The 22467-nt window shown below is 39.3% G+C and overlaps 1 protein-coding gene across 8 annotated transcripts in view; it reads right to left on the bottom strand.

Moving 5' to 3' along the window:
• Positions 1-22467, bottom strand: part of FHOD3 (formin homology 2 domain containing 3) — a 378731-nt gene that overhangs the window by 183726 nt on the left and 172538 nt on the right. For all 8 annotated transcript variants that reach the window (XM_069004140.1, XM_069004136.1, XM_069004132.1 and 5 more), the window contains exons 4-5: positions 22300-22367; positions 7730-7835 (exon numbers count right to left, since the gene is read on the bottom strand). In XM_069004140.1, the coding sequence (XP_068860241.1) occupies positions 7730-7835; positions 22300-22367 (174 nt within the window). The remainder of the gene's footprint in view (positions 1-7729; positions 7836-22299; positions 22368-22467) is intronic.

Below are 22467 nucleotides of genomic sequence, written 5' to 3'. Positions count from 1 at the left end.
CATTGTAACCTCATTGTTTCTAATCTAAAGGGTTCATGAATCAGGATCCTAAATCCATTTGTATTTTTTCATTTCATGGCTTTTCAAGAAGAGGCACATCTTGAGGCTTCTGCACATGTAGCAGAAAGAGGTACTGAGCCACCAGGTATATAGGTCTGATTTTTCTGGGACTGTTACTTTTGATCTGAACTACAAGAACTGGTACCTATAATGCTCACTGATGGAAAACTGGCAGTGTAGTCCATTCCACCAAGGGAGATGGCATGGCTGCATCTCTGCCAGGCTGTACCTCAGCTCAGCAGTGCTACTCGTTAACAGCTACACTGATCTGCTACTGTTACAGTGGGGATTACTGCAATACGTGTATCAGACAATGAGGCCCGTGGAAAGAATATACATGGACCCATTCCTGGTAGATACTTTCAGAGATGTTTATTTCTCCAGCCGCATGGCCGGGCTCTGCCCAGGAACTGCTCAATCACGGGACCCGAGGGTCCTTGCCCGTGCAGGGGAACACAAAACCAATGGGGAACCCCGTGTCTCCCTCCCAGGGCCCCTCTCCCAGGGCTCCATGGCAGGGGGAGGGACCCCAACATGCTACAAACTGGCTCACACAGCTGTGGCTTGGTTTGGTGCGTTTTATTTGTGGTTTTTTTTCTAGTGGTGGTAGGAAACCTAGGTTGTACCTCCATGTGGAGCTGCCCTGTACTATGTGGGCATAGCAGCTTCCAGGTGGAGTTGCCATCTGTTGGTATGGTTCTATGGGAACTGTGGTCTGATGTCCAGCACAAAAATGAAGGATATGAATTTTGAAATGCCCACAGGACAAGTGTCGAACTCTGATAAGCTTTCTGAAAGACTCGACAGAAAGGTCGAAGAACTGAATTTACTGGGAGACTGTGCCAGAAAGTCTCTCTCAGAAGCAACGCTCCCAAGTAATCAAGGTACAGGCACCTGATTTCTTTTTAAAGCTCAGGCTGTTACTGCAGCTACTTTGAGATCAAGTGATAAGTTTACATCATTTTAAAGTACTGCACATTAGAAGACAACTTGAATATGTAGAGACATATACAGGAACTTCACAGTTGCGTACTGATACCTGCACACTGAAGGTTAAGAAAGTCAGGGAAGTTTTCACACTTGACTTCAAGAAAATAAAGAAATACAAAGGTAAGCCTAATAAAGTGCTGTCTATTCCTATTTACTTGGGGCTGGGATACTTTTCTACAGCTGGAATAGTTTAAACAGTTCTCCAGTTCACACTAAAACAGGAATATTGCAAAGGTATGCACAGTATTCAGTATTAGCTCCCTTTTCACTACTAAACTTACATTACTACCATCTGTTTTACTGCTGCAGTACCAACCAGCAAGACATGTCTATTTAGGACAGAAATAGCCTCTCACAGACTTTATTTCTATTTTTTTGTTATTTACACAACCCCTGCTTCCCATATATACATTTACTGCAGAAGAACGTGCTTCTCTATGCTAAATGCTTTGTAATACCTAACCTTTAATGCAAAAAGCCAAAGCCACATAATTTATCAGGTTGAGGGAGGAAAGTTCAAGAGCACTGGAAACATTCATATCTGTAAAAATAATGAGGGGTCTTTTTGATTAAAACAGCCAGCCAATTCCTGGAAGCAGATCATCCCCCCGTTACAGAGGGCACACTTACAAACCCCAAGCATTCCTAGTAGCAGTTGGCTCAGTGCAGAAATGCCACCAGCTTGCTGATAACTTCATGCCTGGCTTTCAGAATGAAAGGGTTATCAGCAGCAGCTTCCACTGCCTGCTTGTGAAACCTCACCCTCACCTTCGACTTCCTCTAGCTCCTTGACATCTTCAGGCACACACGGTGTCCTGGTGACAGACAGTAACCAGATGGTCTTTTACCATCCAGCACTGAGTCGTTTCAGGAATTTAATCTGATTTCCCAGAATATGCAGCACAGCCCTTGGTTCCAAACTTGGCATGCAGGTGGGATCGCATGCCTCTGGCTTTATAAATAGGCGTAACTGTTGGTGGCTTTGGTACATGTCAGTGTTTGAGCTGTTTGCCTGTTAGTTTAGAAAACCTGACCCCCTGCCTGGGCATTCATCTGTAGTTCTGAGTGACTCTGGTGGCTCCTGTGCATGTCCAACAACCCTGTCAAACAGCTCAGTGTCTCCTAATTCAAACAGCACAGTCACTTTCTGCTTTATAACTAGTAGCTCTTACAGTAATTTCTTTCCATTTTTTATTGTTGTCAGCTACACTGTACTGTATAATTAAAAGCACATGCAAAATACAGATTTAGAATTACCTTGCTGCAATAGGAAGCTGAGATTACTAAAAGGGTAACTACCCAGATACAGCTACATTCTTTCTCTTCATCCACCCCTTTGCAAAGGTTGGCTCCCATTTACCAGCTAGACAGGTGAGGAATCAAAATATTGCCCCATTCTTATGCCTCAATGGGGGACTGGAAACTTTCAGGCTCCTCAGTTCTCACTGCTCTACCTTGGGAAGTCACTGCTCCTCTTGGGAACGTCTCCATCACTGGCAGTTCACATCTGTGCAAATTGCAGCCATCAGGCTTGAAGGAAACTGTTTTAATGGATCCCTCATAATTTAGGCATTTAAAAAAGATCAGAATGTGCCTTGGAGTTATGTTTCACATGTGATTTTAGTGTTTTAAGACACTCAGCTCTTTCTTATTTACATTTTAGAACTCATATAGGACTTTTCTGGTAAAAGTTCCCCATAAAATTACTTAAATAAAGTCCTTGAAAGGTCTTGCAAAACCAGGCAAAAAATAAAATAAAAGCATTATTATATACTCATTCTATCTGCATGAAGATAAAAGCATGCTTGTACAAATGCGATTCCAAAACAAACAACATTTAGTATTTTTAAGGAAAAAATTGTATGGCATAATAATAAAGATGCTGTTCTATCAGACTGACGATGCTGTTGACTTTGCGTATGAACTTATCAACCTTTAATCCTCTTAAGTGGTATGTCATTGTCCCTCAGAGTATCTCAGGTCCCTCTACCAGGACCATTACCATAATCTTCTGTGCTTGCACCAGTATCTGTAGATATACACAGGACTTCAACACTTTATCAGAAGTGCAGAGTGTCTGTGACAGGACAATGGTCTACTGGTTCTACTGCAACCTGATGTTCTGCCCAGATTATTGAATTAAGTACAAATTATTTAAGTTTTGCCTATATTGTCCTTGGAGATATTTAAAGGATGTGTAGACATGGTACTTAGGGCCATGGTTTCATGGTGGATTTGGCAGTGTTAGGTTAATGGTTGAACTCAATTAAGGGCCTTTTCCAACATAAATGTTCCTATGATTCTACTTATCTTTAATTTTAGATTATAGTAATGGTTTGGCATTTTACAGGAGAGGGGTTAACTTAAAGCACAAATATTACCTCAAATCATAACTCCTAGGCTCCTCCAAGCACTTGTTTTTCTTTATTTCTTCTTTAAAAAACCCCAACACTAGAAATTCAAAACCACCAAACAAAATTGAAACCATCTCTCATCCAGACTTGACACTCAAATTCTTATTCTCCATATAAGCACACATCTCTCACTAAATCAGAGCTGCCTCCAAAAGTTGAATTTAACTCAAGCATAGTCTAGTATGAGTACTGACTGCTGTCCTATTTTTCCCTCAGCCTTCGTTCCTCAGACCTTGCAGCAAGGTCAAGGCCTTTGCCGGCTCGGACTGGACACATGGCTTGTGCTTACAGACCACAAGAACAATCTCTAGCTTTCATCTAATTATGGACACTTCTAAATACTGATCTGAATCCACAAGCAGGCAAATAGGGACCCAAGTACACAACTACACTCTACAAAGGAGGCTGGATGACCTTTTGACAGCCTTCTTGTTTGATCTGAGGGACAGACAGCACAGGATCCCCCACCAGCAGAACTCCTCATATCAGAGTGTCAGCAAAGTCATCCCTGAACCCTCATAGCTTACTTTTTCAGTATATTTTTTAAATAATTAAGCCTTGGTCTACACAAGCTGCTTTTTTTTCCCTCACCTTGCCAACAGCACTGGCTAAATTATCAGAAAACGTGAAGGCTACCATGGCATTTCATGTGTTGCTTTCTCATTCTGTGCAAGGAACAGACAATTTCAAATAGAATTTGAATTTCAAACAGACAATATCCAAAGAATCTTCAAAATTACAATAAGATTTACATTAATCTTCACCAGTTATGGACATAGTCATTACTTTTAACCCATTCCCATTTATTTTTGAATACTAAGGTAACATCCACCATACGGCAATCTTGTAACTGGGACAGAAAATTTTAACTTCCGTGCTACCAGTGAAGTTCTTCATCCTTATGGATCCTTACGGTAAAAAAGGAAGAGGGAGGAAATAACAAAAGGAAAACAATCCTGTTTTCATGGAGGGAAAAAAGTCCCTCAAAACATGGTTTCTTTAGGTGTCCATAATAATTAAAAGGAACATTGGAGAATAAATTTAGGTTTAAGAACTGTTACATAGGGAGGATCAAAAGCTGTTTCCTAAGCTAGTCTTCTAAAAAAGTAACCCTCGAGAGAAGCCCTGGCTAATGTTGGTTTCCAGTCTATAGGCTATATGCTGACAGCAGAGAACACTTTGGGAAAGGTACTGTCAAACAGCTCTAGTTCAGGGGACCTGAGCAGAAATAAACAGTCATTCCTTAGCACTCAACAATAAACTGTCTGGATTTCTCCATGTTGTATGTAAAAGCCACGCTTACCTTCTCTTCACTCACCCATTAAAGTAACTAAAATTTTCATGACTCATATTTAATCATTTTTTGGCAGCTCAGGCTGGCTTGAACCAAGTCAAAATCCCAAAGCAGAAATTTGCAACCAGGAAACATTAGAGTGAAACAACATGGACTTTGGAAAAAGGAAAGAAATGTCCTCAAGAGATAACTTGTCCCTGGAACTCACTGAAGCACCTACAGCTGTTAAGTATACGTGTATTTCCAGCCTGTTTTCCCTCCAAGGTACAAAGCTATTTCTTGATGAGTGCAGGCAAACAAGTTGATGTGAAACACTGGGAAATTGCTCAGTCAAGATGAGGGACAGCCTCATGTGGGTGAGCCCTTGAAGCAAAGGAGGCAATGCCATGCCTAAGGCTGCCACTTACTGTCACAAGCCCTGCAAGCTGAGTTAGTATTGCCAGAGGAAAAGAGTGAATGACACCAAAGGTGCTGAAGGAATGTAGCCAGAATATGGAACTTAGGAGAAATCCCATCTATTTATGATTTAGGTTAAATGCAATGAAAATAATGAGAATCTATTCCACTCCAAAAGGATCAGCAGAACAAGGACACCACAGCAAGAAGGCACAAAATTTCTAAAAGAAGACTACATTTTACTTCTCAAATCTTCACTGCTTAACACTAAGCTTAGAGCATACAGGACCACCTCTGTGCTAACTGTGATGTACCTTCAGTAAAATTTACTCACCTATTTACCAGTACTCCCAGTTTAGTAAAATGCAGCACTACAGTAAGTACACACAACTGCCACAAAAAAACCCCCTAACCAACCACTGTGATCTTCCAAAATTAATAACCAGAAACACTCTTACATGACATATTTAATGCTTCTTTTCAGCACCCTCCTCAATGCATTTGGATAAGATTGTTTGGCTATACTGTACTTCCAAACCTATCTTTATCTCATTGCACACGCAGACCTATTCAGAAAATACATGCTGGCTCCTGGAACTGCAAACCACCTGATGTAATTTTGGTCTTGTAACAAGCTTTGAACTTCCTCAAAGACAATCAAGACCAATTTTGGTTCTGAAATGAAGCCCACATCACACAGAAAAGTTGTATTATTGTACAAGATGCTAGGATACACTACCCAGAGAGAAACTTCAGCTTCACACAGCAGCTATGTGGGTAAAAAAAAGACCTGATTTCAGAAGTTACCAATCCCAAAAGGCATCTTCCTGAAATAATGTTTTTAGCTTTATGGCATACTTCTAGTTAGTTTTTTGTATTGTTGTTTTGTTTGTTTATTTGTTATATTCATTTTGAACAAGCTGTAATCACTTGTTAATAACAATGCAATGAGATGAGTTTCATTTGTATGATGCTGTGGACATTGGCACTAAGGCTCTATTTTATCATTACTTGAATTCACTTGAAAATTTCTCATTTTAGATTATAGAACCAAGATCTTCAGAGCCACAACAAGAAAGAGACCATTGTATCTCCTTGAATGATGGATGCATTAGAATATGGGAGGGGAAGAAGAAGGGGAAGGCTCCTTGAATGAAGGCCAGACTGTCCCGTACAGCACTTTTATTTTGCTTCTAGTCTGAATTTCCTGTGAGCATCTATGGCCAGTTTTTTCCCAGAGACTTTTTATTGCACGTTTCTGTGTCCTTGTCTACTATTCAAGTACTTCTATGTGACTGCAGAGCTACTGACATAGAACGTAATTTCTGTACTACTGGCTTGTTTCTTTTACACCTCCAAAAGCTGATCTTATCTTCAATGTCTTCACATGAAGCCCCACTTACTATTTGAATCCTTGCTTTCTATAATTCAGCTTTTCTGGTTCTTACAAAATGCTTCTACTTGTTTTTCTATTTTTTTTTTTTGCTCCTCCATGTGTAGTTTGAGTTTTAGCAGTTAAATACATCAAAGCAACATTTTCAAATACAGCCATATACGTCAGTCTAAGAAAACTCAAATGAGCAATCTACCACAACTATGCATTCGTAAGCAGTCTGTATTTACTATGAGATCATCCAGCAGCAAAGATCCCTTGGAGTGACTGTTCTCCCCTCAAAATACTGAAGAAACTCTCCAAATTTACAGCCTAGGTTTCCTCCAATTTACAGCCTAGCCTGGCTAGATGAAAAACACACACATCCATTTGGGCCACAACAGAGGAAATCACTTTCTCATCACGTAGCACACCTTTTCCAAATCACTCTCCAAACCCTATCTTTGCCAGTTATCCTTGTAGTGCAAAGAACAGAACCTAAACCTCTCGTTACCCGCTTAACTCCAAAATGTCAGATAGCCAAACATTGTTTCCAGCCAACTGACCCCAAAGGTATGACTTTCTCCCTGTTTAGTCCATGGATACTGCATGATATCCATAGATACTGATAATGCTGCATTCTGCTGCACCACAACGGAAAGAGGTGATACAAAAACACATCTCCCAACAGGGTGATGGAGCAGGCTGGGTGTTGCCCCTCTCTGTTTCCCTGGTACTTTTGAACTACCTAAGCAGCATGGAGAAAACCCTCATAACCTGGGAGGTCAAGATCTGTGCATCACTGCAAGCAAGGAGAGACACACAGCTCACAAAACTAGTCCTGCTGTGTCCAATATGCTCACAGCAGCTCCTCTGTAAAAGATGACCACACTCCAGGCAGTTATTTTGTTCTGTGCCCTCTGACACAGTTATCCAGTACAGGCTTTAGAACGCCTTTCCTTTCTTAGAAGTTTGCAGTATAATCTACAAAAAAAGGTGGACAATGAGGAGACTATCAGGATTCCAAATATTCCAATTCATTCTGCTCACTGGTACTAATCTGCCCTTAATTTTCTTGCAATAACATGAAAGAATCAGGACCAAACTGAGAAGCAAGTTCAAAGACACTTTACACAGCAAGTTGCTGCAGGCCTTTGAGGGCTTCCAAGCAATAAAAACAACTTCTGGATGCATTTCCTTTACCTCTCAGGATGTAGTTCTGATAATTCTGGTCGGCTTCTGCTCCCACTTTGATTAAGCAAGTCAGACCTTCAGCAACAACAAACTCATGAACCAAGTCCTTGTCATCCTGTCACAGGAGAAAGGAAAAGCTGAATTAGAATTTTGAATGACAAAGAAACAGATTATATCATAATGCAAAAACAAATGCATGCCTGAAACATTGATTTTATGTTTCATGTGGTGTAAGCAAGTTGATAAGCAAAATTATTATACAGAAGAACACAAGCAGAATTCTGAGCTTTAAAATCAGAATGAAATGCATCAATGCAAAGGAAGAAAAACAAGCTTTAACCTTTCAGTCAACTACAGAAAATTAAAATCTGCCTTTTCGTTTTTTTTTTCATTGAAGGCTTGCAGACATCCTCCACAATACTATAATCTCATCATATCACATAAACAAATATCCTTAAATCCCTGAAGTGTCAGGATCTGCAAGAGAACACCATCTCGATTCCTCAGCATGATTCAGTATTTTAAGTGTGTACACCAAAACTTTAAAACTGGTTTTATTGCAATGTAATATTATATTTATTAACTTAACATAATATTAACTCATTATATTTAGAATGAGAAAGCAAAGTGTTAAGAATAAGAGCACTGGTAGATAATATGGCCACACTGTGATGGAAAACACAGCAAATACAAGAGAAAGTGTCACAGGAGTTGATACTTGCTAAAGTGACTCACTCTTTTTTCACCATCAGTCCTTCCCTCAGGGCAAGAGAATAATCCCATATCACAGGTGGAAGTGACACCAGGGAGAGGAGGCGTTTCCTGGGCCTTACATACCTAACTGTGATGCCAAGGGACTATAGAGCACCACATCTAAAGCTTGTCTACCCTTACAGAAGGCTCATGCAGACAAAGAAGCTACTAATAACTGGATTAAACAGCCCCTAATGAATTAGCCATGCAAATTAGGCACAAGACCAATTTAAGATCTTAATGGGAGAGAATTTCTGTGCAGACAATCACAGTTGCTGAGTGCCTCCTTTTAAACAATCTTAATTTATGCTTTCATACACAACAGTGTAACAGACATAAATTCCAGCTTTCCAATAGCGCAGCCCCAAGAACCCAAGATCCATACAGTAGATTTGTTGAGAATGATTTTTGAATTCATGGCAAACCCTTAGAAAACTGCCAAGAGAAATAAAATAATTGAGTCCTTTTTAGTGCGACATCTCACTCAGAGTTTCTTTGCACTGAACAGTTTATTTATTATGCATATCCTTCTTTTGCCAGAGATAATTTACATAATTCCTACAGTCTGACCAAATGGGATATTAATAATTGGAAGGTAATCTAGCAGTTTGTGAGAAGTTTAGAAATTATGAAGAAAAAAAAATCCATTTCATGTTTTAGCTGGTCTAAGTTGTTAAAACAATTTGAAAAATATTTATCACATGATAAAGGTGATTTATCCTTTAAATAAAGTATGAAAGTATACAAAGTGGAAGCATGCAATCATACTCCACATCTTGGTGAAAGCATATCATAAAAGCCCAAAATACATAAGATAAAATTCACCTCTGCATATGCACCCTTGAGCTAAAAATAATTTTTATTTCTTAGTCTCAATGTTTTATTTTTAAGAGTGCTGGGTTTTTTTCAGTAGAGAGATAAAAGCCTTAAACTGTTTTCTGAAAAGCTAAGAAGTTTACAAACTCATATATCAGACCAAGGCACTACAGATGCAAGCACACAGCTTTATGAAGACAAATTTCCTCTATGCATTTTCACCACCAGGTGAGTGCTCCCTCCCATGCATGCCTTTGTTACATGTGTTTTTAACTCAAGGATACCTGAATAATTTCTTGTTCTTCAAGAATTTTGCATTTTGTTTTTCCTAAAACTCAAGAGAGGAAACACCCATGGAATCTCTCGGTGAAGCTTAATGTAAAGTATATTAAGGGTTCAGGTAAACTAAGGCTATGTGTCATGGTAACAAGGCCTTTCACAAGGACTTTGCATGCCTAGAAAGTTACTCTGTGTGCCAAGATCAGTGATTAAAAATTCCCTGCTACTAAATAGAAAAGGTGCCAAACCCAGAGTGGGGCAGTAGTGGCAGTAAAGGCAAGGGACTAAAGACAGGAGTACATAGAATTTAGGAAACTAACAGAAACTGGTGGAATTGTACAGAATCAAGAAAGCTGTGGGGAAAACACCCTCCCAAATAGTTTTTCTAAAAATCAGTTGAGAAACAGACGCATAGTTAGACAACACAGTTGTCTAATTTAAGAGAAATAACACATATAACAAATCAAATTCTTGAGTGAAATAATCACATTTTTTTCCAGATGGTAACGTTATCCTCATTCAAAAACATTTCCTTTTTCTTTAAATACATTTTCTTGATACTTAAGTATACATTTTGATTTTGCATCAAGTGTGCTTGAATCCTCCTTGAATTGAGGAAAAAAGGAATCTGTTCTGGATGGACACACAGTGAAATAAAGAGAACTGGAAAAACAGAGAAACAGTAGGAATAACTGTGGTCTGTGGATTCAGACATTTATTAATAGACCTACCATGCCTTTTGGGGAAAAATAAATGACATTTGGATGATGAAAAATAAAATTAAGAATTGTCCATATAGAAGAGAAGTTAACAGTAGTTCAGTTTCAGAGTCCTTCAGGTTGACCCCAAAAAGCAAAATAAAATTTTTAATAGCATTTAGCCATTAAGGGCTGCTGAAATTCAGTGAAAGATAAAAACTGAAACACCCACTGTAACTTTAAGGTGTTCCCCATAATCTTAAATAGTGAATGCATATTAGTGCATCAGCTGGGGAAAAATTAGAAATTAGCATTTGATTGTCAAAATAAATCAAGCTAAAAATCTGGTTTTATGTTGATTTATTTATTTGTGTACTTAGTTATTTAATTATTTATTTTTTAACATGGACCTTTCCAAAGCAAATTTTGAGTTGAAGTTCTTCTGGAACTTTTTCAAAGCAACCAAGTCATAGAGTCACCCTAAACTGAAAGGAGATATATTGCAGGGGAACAGCAGAGGAAATAGAGGGGATGAGGAACTCCAAGCAGACTGCTTTTGGAAAGCACTGAATAAACAAATCAAACCTGAATTTAAAAAAGGCTTTTAAGGTACTTCTCCTCTCCCAAATAAAAGGGGAAAAAGAAGGTGTAATCAAGCAGAATACAAACACATCATGCCTTGGACGTAAATCTCAACTCAGTACATTATCTATCCCATCCTGTATATACGATGAGAGGAAAGAAGCAAACATCTGGAATGTGCAGCAAAAGATGAAAGGCATGCAAGCCCATACGGTCTACATTGAAAGGAGAATGTTTACATCAATTTTGGTCTAGGATAATCTTTTCAGACCCATTAACTCACTGACTTGCCAAGTTAGGTGACCTCAAGAGTAAAGGCTACTCTCTAGCAGTGGTTAAGAGGTTCAGGTTTCCAGGAAGAGAGCATTCATTGCACAGAATATATGGTATGAGTGTGACAATGATACCTACAAGTATATGCCACACGTGTGTGATAACAGCTAGAAGGAGGCAGGGAAACGTTGCCATTTGCTATGGAAATGGACTCCTCTGCTAATATTGCAAAGATTTATGAGCCCTTAATCAGCAGGCATTAAGGCACTGATGAGAAAAGCAGCAAAACAGGCAAAGCTCTCTAAGCTTCCTGCTAAGCTCCTGCAACCATAAAGATTGTGCAGTGACACAAAGGCTGGCTACTTAAAGTCTTCATGAAAAGATACCATTGGCCTCGTCAGATAACTATATTTTGCTCGTTTATTCACAGACTTGAATTAGATCATGTCTCTTCCTTTTTTTAGGCATCTCAGAGGAAGAAAAAACAAGATAATATATGTCTGTGCAATAGATGTCTATTTTTGTCCAATATAATGAAAAAGATACTATACTCAAACTGGTATATTAAAACTTGCTTGTGTGGTTGACAAAACGCACAAACCATACTTTTTCACCTCCATAACTCAGACTAGCAACTAAAAGACCCTACAAACCCTGTACCATTGGCTCCTGTGTCACTGGCAAAGCAGTGGGGGAGTTACTGTTGTCTTTCCTACACTTCTGCACCATTTGACATATTTTCTAATGTAGTTTTGCGGGGTCTTACCTGAAGATGGAGACTGAAGATGTTTTCCTAAGGAACGGCACTTTGCAAGAACATGTTTTATCTGATGTGCAGCTTCCACATGCAAAGATAAATTGTTTATAGACTGTTTAAGATAAATCTTTCTGAAGTCTGCTATTTCTGTGGGCCATATGTTTGAAAGCTTTTACCCAAAGCATGATTATTTTTATGCCACAAGAAAGTTGCTTCATTTCCTAATAAGAATTGAGGTTTTGGAACATAGTTTCTCAAGAGGATTTTTTTTTTTTTTTAATCTAACAAGCACTGCTGAAAGCTTCATTCCAAGTATTTGGGGAAACTGGAATAGTAAGTGAATATTCACACTTAGATATGCACATATGTATTTCTTTCTTACGTGGCTAACAGCTGTGCAGAGTACTGTCTTTCCAAGGAATCATAACACAAAACAAGTTGCTTGTCTGTAAGATTTCCACCAAGAAGAATCTCATTTTTATGTTTTGGGTTTTTCTCTCCCTGCTTTCCTTTAATAAGCTATCCCATTGTTTCTGGGTGCTTAAGCATTCCCATATTTGATTCCATCTTGTACAATTCTCTCCTGTATCTGTTACAAAGTTAAAGACTGCACATTTTATAATGTTCATTTCTTTAAGTAAGGAAAACCATCGGGTTCCCCAACCTGTGCTCTCCACACGACACATTACTAAGTGAGCCAGCAATCACATTCCATACTGACCAAACCATCCAAAATACAAAAGTTGCTATGATCCAGCCTAAAAGTGAGAGCAGCACAGGCAGAGAGGAGAATCTCCTCGCTAAGCTTTGCCTGTGGGTTTATAAGAGGGGATTGCACTCAAACTGAGCTCCAGAGGTTGATGCACTTCACTGTCTGCTTGAGGAAGAGCTTCCCTCTTTGCTCTGTCACTCTACAACATCCCTATTAAAGAGAGATTTAAACTCTGATTATCAGGTCAGCTCTGGTTTTGTCTGTAGACCAAAAATTGTACAAAGATATACTGCATTCACATTTCAACACTGTGATAATTCACCTAGGCAAAAGGTATGATGAATATTGCCAATTCACCGGGCACCATGACTATGAGGAGAAATATATACCCAGCTTAAAGTGGAGGAGCATTCTCTTCTGCTGCCTGAAATCTTTTGGGACAAGATGCTGGCAGCATATCAATACAGAATCCTACAGGCAGAAAGGGCGCAGCTCATTCAGACACTACCCGGCTCCTGAAGTAAACATCCCTACTTTTCAAGAGAGAGAGCTAGTGAAATTTTGACTCATTGCTATGTTCATCTATGAAATAGTATGCTGGCAGAGTGCACTGTCCCCAGTCCACATTATTATGTCAGAGCAAGGTCTCCTTGGAAAGCCCTCTTCCTCAGATTCCCCTGCCAAGAGTACACACTGCTCAGCAAGGAAGCAGAACTGAAACAGAAACCCCAAATGATTATGTTCAACGTGAAAAATTAAAATAACAAGGAAAAATACATCGATCAATACAATGCCAGTGCATTTTAGCCCTCCAAAAAACATAAAAGATGGCTGCACTCTTTAGAAGTTAGAGCACATTTTTTCAAACACCCACCCCCCCTTTTTTTTTTTAATCTCCTGCAAAGTCAAGATAGGATCACAAAGTTCAGCTGGTTTTAGGAGGATTAAGGTTTAGGGATTAAGCTTCATTCATTTGGGGATGTAAATTAGCAGCAGAGGGACAGCAGCTGACTGGTGAGGAAAGGGAGGAAGGAGGAGGCAGGTCAAAGAGCAAACCATGCACGACTGCAGGCTTTTGCCGGCATAAATCTCAAATGACAATGTATCTGGCACTCCACCACAACAAAGTAAAATAAAGGAATATTGCCCAATATACTTCAAAATCTTTCTCTCTTACTAAGTGCGTAAAGGCAGAATGATAAAATCCAGGTTTCTATTAGCAATAGCATCAATGATGAGTAGGTCCTTGTTCCACCCTTCCTATACTTAATAGTGCAAAGAGAATAGACATAGATCTTTTTTCCAAAGCATTCCTCTGGCTCTGGCGGACCCTCACATATACAAACAAAACCCAAATCAACCCCGTACTTTGCTCCTAATTTGACTGCCCTGGGCAGCAGTAGCAATGTGGCAGCACAGGGCTATGACCATAACACATTTCCATGACCTGAGAGCCTTCATATCCATAGGCTCCCTGTATAATTTCAAATGCTTATACGATTCACCATCCCAGGAGCAATGGAAAATTAACATGCAATTCCTCCCAGCCACCCTTTTGGCTGCCTACCTCTGCAACCCCAGTGACTACATTAGAAATATATCACAACTAAGCCTCCACAATAGTCTTTTTAACTATAGCTACCTGCCTTCAGTATGCATCACATCTGCTGAAGTTACCAGCAAAATAATTACTCCCATTGACAAGACTAAAATGATGTAGTAATAAAAGTTATGTTGTGCTCTATTAGAAACAGAAATCCCAAAGCATTTCCATAGTCCAGCTTTTTTATTGGCTAAGCGACAGGTCGCATTTTACAGATCAAGATTGGCTTGCAATGTTTGCCATTAGAAAAGCTTGCTCTGGCTTGAAAACTGAGTAAACATAGTCAGGAAGTGATTGAAGGAGCACAGATCGCCAAGATATAATTTATAGTTACTTTCCCACACTTCAAACTATAGTTCTATCCTTTGGACTCCAAAATTATTGATATAATTAAAATACTAGGTTGCCAATCCAGAAGTGCCTGATATTATCTAATTCAATTGTCACTGTTTATTTCAGTCCATTTTAAAAGCCAAGTCATCTATTGCAAACAAATCTGGAAAGAAATCATTCCAAAAACATACACACGCGCACATATATACACACATCCATACATAAAGTGAGGTCCTACGAGTCTCTCAAGACTGTGTTGCCATTTCAACCTCAATTATTTATGAAGCTACGAAACAATTTTATGTATGGACCAGGTAAGCCAGTGGTTAAGTAGGCAAGTCTTGTACTAAACATGAAACCTCAGCTCTACATTGTGTCAGGGCCCTACTTTTAGAAGATGAACCAAACACAGATCTGAGAGTCCTCTGCTGCAGAGAGACCATTTCTCTCGGACATGTATTTCCACTCCCTGATACTTGGTAAGCCAGAAACTACCCTAAGATAGGTGCTAGGCAGGTTCACCTGCTGTCTTCCTTCTGTCAAATTCCCACCAGCACCTAGAAGAACAACTCATTGAGAACAAGATTGTCCTGGACTGGGATGTCCCAAAATTGCAGTAAGCTGCTAGAAATAACTGAGGCAGAAGCATTTTAGAGGTGAAAGGTCTGCAAGGATCAAGCAGCTGGTTTGTATCTCAATGGAAGCTCCTTCCCCTTGCTCTTCTTGTTGATTGCAAATGCACTTCAGCCACTTTACTGCCCTCACGAGCTGTGCCAAGCTTCCATTCCTCTTCCCTCCAAACTTTTCCCTACACTCCTCCATGCTGTGGCTCCACTCCTCATTTTCTTCTGTCCACCAGTCTTTACATATTCCAAACTCATTTCATGTACATCTCTGTAGAAGCATGGACATAACATGACACAGAGACATCAGTATTTTTACATTGCTCCCTTTTTTCCTTTTCTTTCATCTGTTTACATGGATCAACATTTTACAACAGCATGCATGGAAATGACCATCCCCCTTTACTTTCAGTGAGGCAATATACTTAGGCAGCCTGCAATGTAGGCTTCTGGTGATGACAACAATGAAAATTCATCCTCAATTTTGTTGCTGGAGGGAAGGGATGCTGATCAGAGGGACCTTGAGAGGTAGGCCAATGCAAACCTCATGAAGTTCAAGTGACCTGGGTCATGGCAATTGCAGACACACCTACAGGTGGGGCAGAGAAGTGACTGAGAGCAGCCCTGTAGAGAAAACTTGGGGGAAAAACTGCAGGGGAAACCTGGGTTGATGAAAAACTCAACATGACCCAGCAACGTGCACTGGGAGCCCAGAAAGCCAGACGTGTCCTGGGCTGCATCCAAAGCAGCATGGCCAGCAGGATGAGGGAAGGGATTCTGCCCCTCTGCTCTGCAAGACCCTGCCTGGAGTGCTGTGCACAGTCCTGGTGTCCCCAACATAGGAAGAACATGGAACTGTTGTAGTGTGTCCAGAGGAGGGCCATGAAGTGGATTAGAGGACTGGAGCACCGTTCCTACAAAACCAGGCCAAGAGAGTTGGGGCTGGTCAGCCTGGAGAAGAGAAGGTTGCATGGAGATCCCATCGTAACCACCCAGTATCTGAAGGGAGCCTACAGAGAAGTCAGAGAGGGACTCCTCATCAGGAGCTGCAGTGATAGGACAAGGAGTAATGGGTACAAACTGAAAGAGGGGAAATTTAGGTTAAACCAAGGAGAAAAATCAGCCTACAGTCTTTCATGTTTGAATTTTTCTGACATTTAACAAGTCACTAAAACACACATATTGGCACCTAACAAAGGAAATAGAAATTTGCACCACTAAGAAAAAAACAAAGATACCTCCAGTGGATGTAACTGACAACCCTAAAGAATTACTGTTGTCTTAAGTTAATGAAGGACAAAATTTAGAGAGGAAAGGGTCTTTAGCCTGCACAGCAAAGTTGCTTCCATGTCACACTTATGTTCTTACTTTAAGTTTGCTTTCTTCAATTACCAAGATTGAATTACTGTGATTCTGCCTAATCTTCATCATTATCTTCCTCAAGAAGGTCCTGTTTGCCCTTTACTCTGAACATGGTACTTTGCTTCTTCTGTGACTTTGGCCATTAACTTCACTACTTTTACATAACCTGCCCGATTCCTGCATCTGATGAGGGAGCTGCAGGTAGAAAGCCATCTTACTGTTATGATATAATGCTACTTCTAGTGTTCCCACTGCACTTAACTTTGTAGCTGGGATGATGCCATGTTCACCTGAGAAAAATCCCAGAGTTATCATCAAGTTCTACCACTGAAAATGTTGGGCTGCCTTTCTGGGTTGTACAGAACAATAAACTGAGAGGGAACTGAACTGTGCTACAATTCTTAAAAGAGGTTGAAAGAAAGAACACAGAAAAGAAACTGTGCTCCTATTTAAGCATGTTGAACAATTTGTAAGCATCTTTCTGCATCCAATATTTCATTTTATTCAATTAATGAAGGCCCAGATAATTAGAGGATCTTTTTTCCCTGATAACCTTTTTTTCCCCCCTGTGAATGTAAGAAGGAAGCAAGCAAAAATAAGTTACACCTCAGTCTCACATTAACCTATCAAATTACTAGGCAGAAAATCTTTGGTTGCCTCCCTCCAATAATGGCATTTAGCCGGAATGAACAAAAAAAGTCCTGCTGTAATTATCTCTGTTTACCACAGTCTATCTCCCTGTATACACTCAACCACCAGATAAAAATAATGCTGAAACTGAAGTCATTTTATGCCACTGGCTTGATAGGGACAGAATTTCATTTTCTGCACCTTTTGTAGACAGCAGATACATCAACACACTGTGTGTTTGTCCTCCCAGTTAATAGCAGAATTAAAAATTCCTAGAAAAGTCACCTAGGGCAGACCCTACCAGTAATATTCTTCATGGCAGATAAGCAACAGATCAAACAACATTCAGACATTGTATTACATACCTCAGGAAGCTAAAGTAGACAGGGGCATCATACTAAACAACATTTCCTGTTTCTAGTCAAACATTCGTAGTGCTTAGAGAAGGAATACTGGTGGCTTCCCAAGTTTTAGGCCATCTTTACGGTGTAAGCAGTTCACAGTTTTTACTCTCATTAAGCACTGTTTAGATCTCAGCCTGTATCATTGTCTAGACATGAAGAAGGCACTCTACTTGCTAATGAAACGGAGACACTCATTTTGACATTTAATGTGTCATATCTATTACATTTATAATCTCTAAATTATATGAGATGAGACATCTCCTTTGTAAAATAGGATTAAATAGATCTGTAAACTGCTACGCAGAACTCTGGTGAAATCAATTTGGGAAGGAAATTAAGGTTTCTCTTTTTCATGACTTAACCAAGAACCCTTCCAAGAGGCTCTTATAGGGGAGAGGTGGCAGGCAGCTTGCCTCACAAGTGATGACAGCGGCCCCTAAATCAAGTGTCACACAGCTTCAAGCCCTAAGGACTCATCAGTCATGCCTGCAGGAGGGGAAGGAGCAGCCTCCTGCCTTGAGATCAATGAGGCAAACACAGAATACTCCTTCTTCACTCCTAAGGATGATTGATGACTCCTTAGCAGCTGAAGTGTGTGACATTTGATTTCACTCACTGATAAGACCGTGTCTATCCAAACACCTTCTAGTTAATGTTTCCAGGGCTCCCACATAGCTGTTCTTTGTGACATTTTTTACACAAAGCTCAATTGTTCAATGATTAATGAATTTCTCAACAATAGAAGAAAATTCTGAAAGAGAATTTTGTAACTGTGTCCCTTGATACTCTGATCACAACACAAAACAGGAATCTAGGCTCCTCAAGGAAACTAATGGGAGATCTCCTGCACCTGTCAAACCACACTTGTAGGCAAAACAGTCCTAAAAGAGAACTGGCTTTTTAAAATATACACATTAGGTCTCCTTTCCAGAAAACCTAATGATGGATGGTTATTGATTAAAAATATTTTCCAAAACTTTAATAAGCAGATTTACACAAGGTTATAGATGTCAACAGACTTGAGACATGCTTTATGGCTTTCTTATTTTTCTTACACCACCACATTCTTACCCAGTTATTTCCTATTTTGAAATTATGCAATCAACATGATTTGAAACTATGCTTTGTAACTACAAGGTACACTTGCTTATAGGTTCTAAAACATGCATGCTTTATACTACATCCAGTTGTATCACAGGCTGTGTTAAATAAACATTTTTACTCCCACTTAAATCTCACAGCACTATTTACATTAATTGTTGTGCTTTTGCTCAAGTTTTTCCTTTTAAGATTGATACTGAATTAAATGTTTTAAGCAGATGTATTTTTAACCCTCTTACGAAATGAGGAATGGTTTTTGAGCCTGATTTTCTAAGTGCCATGTTCGGCTGGATTCTGCTCAACGCCTTTGGAAGTTTTAGCACTTTGCACAAAAACCATGACTCTTTGATAAATACAAGAACCAGGCAATTCAGAAGTCTGTCAGAAAATCCATTCAAAGGTAAGGAAACTGTACTGCTTATCAATTTCATCTTACTCTGTAAGTTTGTTTGTCAAAAAGCATACTGGCAAACAGAGGAAGGAAACTGCAGTACAATCCAGAAAAAGATGATGACTGTGGCTCTCTCACCCCTTCAGAATGGATGACTGGAGCAGAATGGCAGTACTGTCAAAATAAAACACTCCACATAACCTTCATAATTTTGCCAAAACCAGCCCACCAGAAGAAATCAAAGAGAAACTCCAAGTTTGGACTTGCCAAATGACTCTTTCATCTAAATTTTGAAACAAAGACATTGCTCTTGCCAAACATTGCTAAGCTTTGCTGAGGCTTCACGTGAAAAATCAAGAGCTCCGACTATTTGGAATTCAAATTCAATGTAAAACTTGGGCTTATTCCCAATTAATGCAAATGAGAGACTACACATTACCTTGGAGGTCTTTAAATTGAAAATGATCCTGACATAGAACTCTGCCAAATTAAGTCAGCAATGATGAAATTATAAAAAAATGGTGTTATGAACTGTCCTGGCACTTAAAGACATGATGAAGTCTCCATAACACACTGAAAACTTGTTGTTGTGAAAACACTCTTTTTTAAGTCAACATTTTATTTCCAAAATATTACACTCTCAAGGAATTTAAAATACTATCTATACTGGCATACAAAATCAAAAAATATATTTATGTTGAAAAACACACTTTAAAAAAACATTTACCATAATAATAAATTTCTAATGCTGACATACTTTCATGTCATATAAAAAAAAAAAAAAAAGGAGGCATGACATTTTGGACAATAATGTTTCGTTTATAATATAACCTTATTATATTTACTTGCATTTTCCTTCGGTAAAGAACTGAAACAGATTTTCTTTCTAAAACTGATACAAAAATTACCTTACATTCTGTCTCATGGTTCATTATGAGATAAACTAAAATCAAACTCAAAGGATGCCCTTGGTAATGCTGTTGTTAAGGACAGCAAAGCTGGCAGGCAAACCGGGGTTGACAGGGTCTTGTTTTCCAGTTGAAAGTGTACTACCTCAAATACTTGAGCATATTATACGAACAGTCTCCAGCCTGAGGAACACTTTTCAATCACCCCCTAAGAGAACCTGTATTTCGAGAGTATGTGCAGACTTTTTTAAGGGAATGTTTGCTCAGCAATTAGCCACAGTTCTACCAGTTCTGTGGTATCTGGTAATTCCAAAATCCCTTTCCATACCATGTACATTAGAAAACAATAAAGTTGAATTCTTCAAGGAATATTATGTCCTGAAACAGTCAGATGCATTTCACTTAAGACTAAATTCATACACAGATACGGGTTGTGCGCATCTCTTCTCCCTTCTCTCTCGTTACTCTTCAACACAGTCAACTCCTTAAATTAACTAGGATAAATATTTAAACAACATTTTCAGTAGAACAGCTGATCAGCTGGAAGGGAGAGATCTTACTGGTGTGTCCTCTGAAAGCACTGAGCACTTGTGCTCAGAAATACCTACTAAACTTCAAATAACCTATAGGGAAGAGGATATTTATGAATACCCAAACTGGGAGAATTCATGATGGAAGGGCAGGGGAGGTGCAGGATGGGTGGGAAGAGAGGCTTAGTGCTCACTGGTAAATATGTGGGAGTGCCCAGATTATCTGTGGAATACATAAATGCAGCGAAACACAAATATTTCCCAGAAACAGCTGAAGTGCACAAAAAGAGAAGAAACCAGAGAAGACTCTTGGAAACCTGCCTGATTTCCTCTGAGCACACAGTCCACATGCTTGGCAAGCTCACAGGGAAACCCAACTTGCCTCCTTGTGACTCTCAAGCAGTCTCCCTCTGGGAGTGAGGGACAATGTCTCCTGAAGAGACAATGGTTTTCCCAATCTGCAGTCACGAGATGACCAGACTGTTTTGAACTGGAACTCATTCCTTGCCCAAAAATTTCGAAATTCAGGGACATTTTTCTGACCCAGAACACATCTTCAACTACCAAGATTTAACATTAAATGGTCCACCCTTCACCACTCACTCCTACTGTTCAGAAAAGTTTAATTCTGGCATTTCCTAAATTCTAAATGCTTAACTTTGAAACCTATGAAAAGGATTATGTGTTTAGAATAAATTTGCAGTTCTGCAGTCTTGAAGATTTCTTAAATGTTTTTATTCTTCTTAAAATAAATGTCTATTTAAAACAAAGCAAAAATGTTAAACTAGGAGTTTGAAATCTTTCCACCTACCTATTATAGCTAAAGAAAGGTTTATAGGTTGTCATCCTCCATTTGGATCACTTAGTAGAGGAGGAAAAGTGCTCCTCTTATTGATTACACTTATATTTACTGAAAATGGAATGTCTCAAATGAATTCCATTTTAGAATCACAGTGATAGTATTCTCTAATTCTCACAGTGGGGATGTATTTTTTCTTTTCCTGACCCGTTCTCTCCAACAAGTTTCCTTGCAGTCCTGCAGTTTTCCCAAGTCCTTCTCTTTATCCAGTAAACCAATCTGAAATCCAAGCTTTTAATTCAAGCAAATTTCTTATCAACCACACCACTTGTCTATCACATTGTCTACTTCCCCACAGAACCCAAAATCCTCCAGATTTCAGATCTCCTCCATAATGAATATTCACATTCAAAACCATGCCTTTCCTTAAAATGATCAGTCACTACCATCTCCTCCTCAGCTCTATGAAGCATCTTTTTGGCTTATCAGTAAATCTTTTCCTCTGAACTCAGTCTAAGTTCAAACACCTTCAGAGATCTCCCAGTACATTTTGGTCCCTCATCAGAACTGTCGTGTGTCTCCCACAAGTCTTTTCAGTTTTTGATGTGGCTTAAACCCAGACTATATGCCCCTAATCAGGCCAACACTGGGCCATCACCCTACCTTCACAGTTCCTTGGCTCACCTTTTCAAATTCCCCTCCAAGTCTTCCCAATACCAAGCCATGCCACTGTCTAAAGAGCTGTCTAAATTTCCACCTAGGAGTTTCAATTTTCTTGTCTCCTCTCCTGGCAGATTTACACTACTCACTGTGCCACTGCACCACGTCTGGTCCTGCCTTCTGACACACTGAAGGAACATGGGAAAGTTTGCAGATCATAAAAATACAAGACCGTAAGAAGCAATAGTCTAATTCCAAATTACAAATGAAGTCTTAAAAGTCTCTTTTCCCAGAAACTATTAAAAAAAAAAAAAAAAATTAAATTCATGTTCAACTCACAGAATAGACAGCTATTATCTGCTCACCTGAAATATTTGTTTCAAGGAAAAAAGTGCCCGTCTCAGCTCCCGTCCATTGGAATTGTAAAGTTTTTCTGGGAAAACAAAATAAGAAAACAGAAAAAACTTCAGCATAAACAAAACTGACAACACAGCAAGAATGTAGTACAGCTTTTGAAAGAGTCATAGCACCCA

Source organism: Aphelocoma coerulescens, chromosome 2 (assembly GCF_041296385.1).
Source record: "Aphelocoma coerulescens isolate FSJ_1873_10779 chromosome 2, UR_Acoe_1.0, whole genome shotgun sequence".
NCBI lineage: Eukaryota > Metazoa > Chordata > Aves > Passeriformes > Corvidae > Aphelocoma > Aphelocoma coerulescens.
This window is presented reverse-complemented; position numbering and strand designations above follow the sequence as displayed.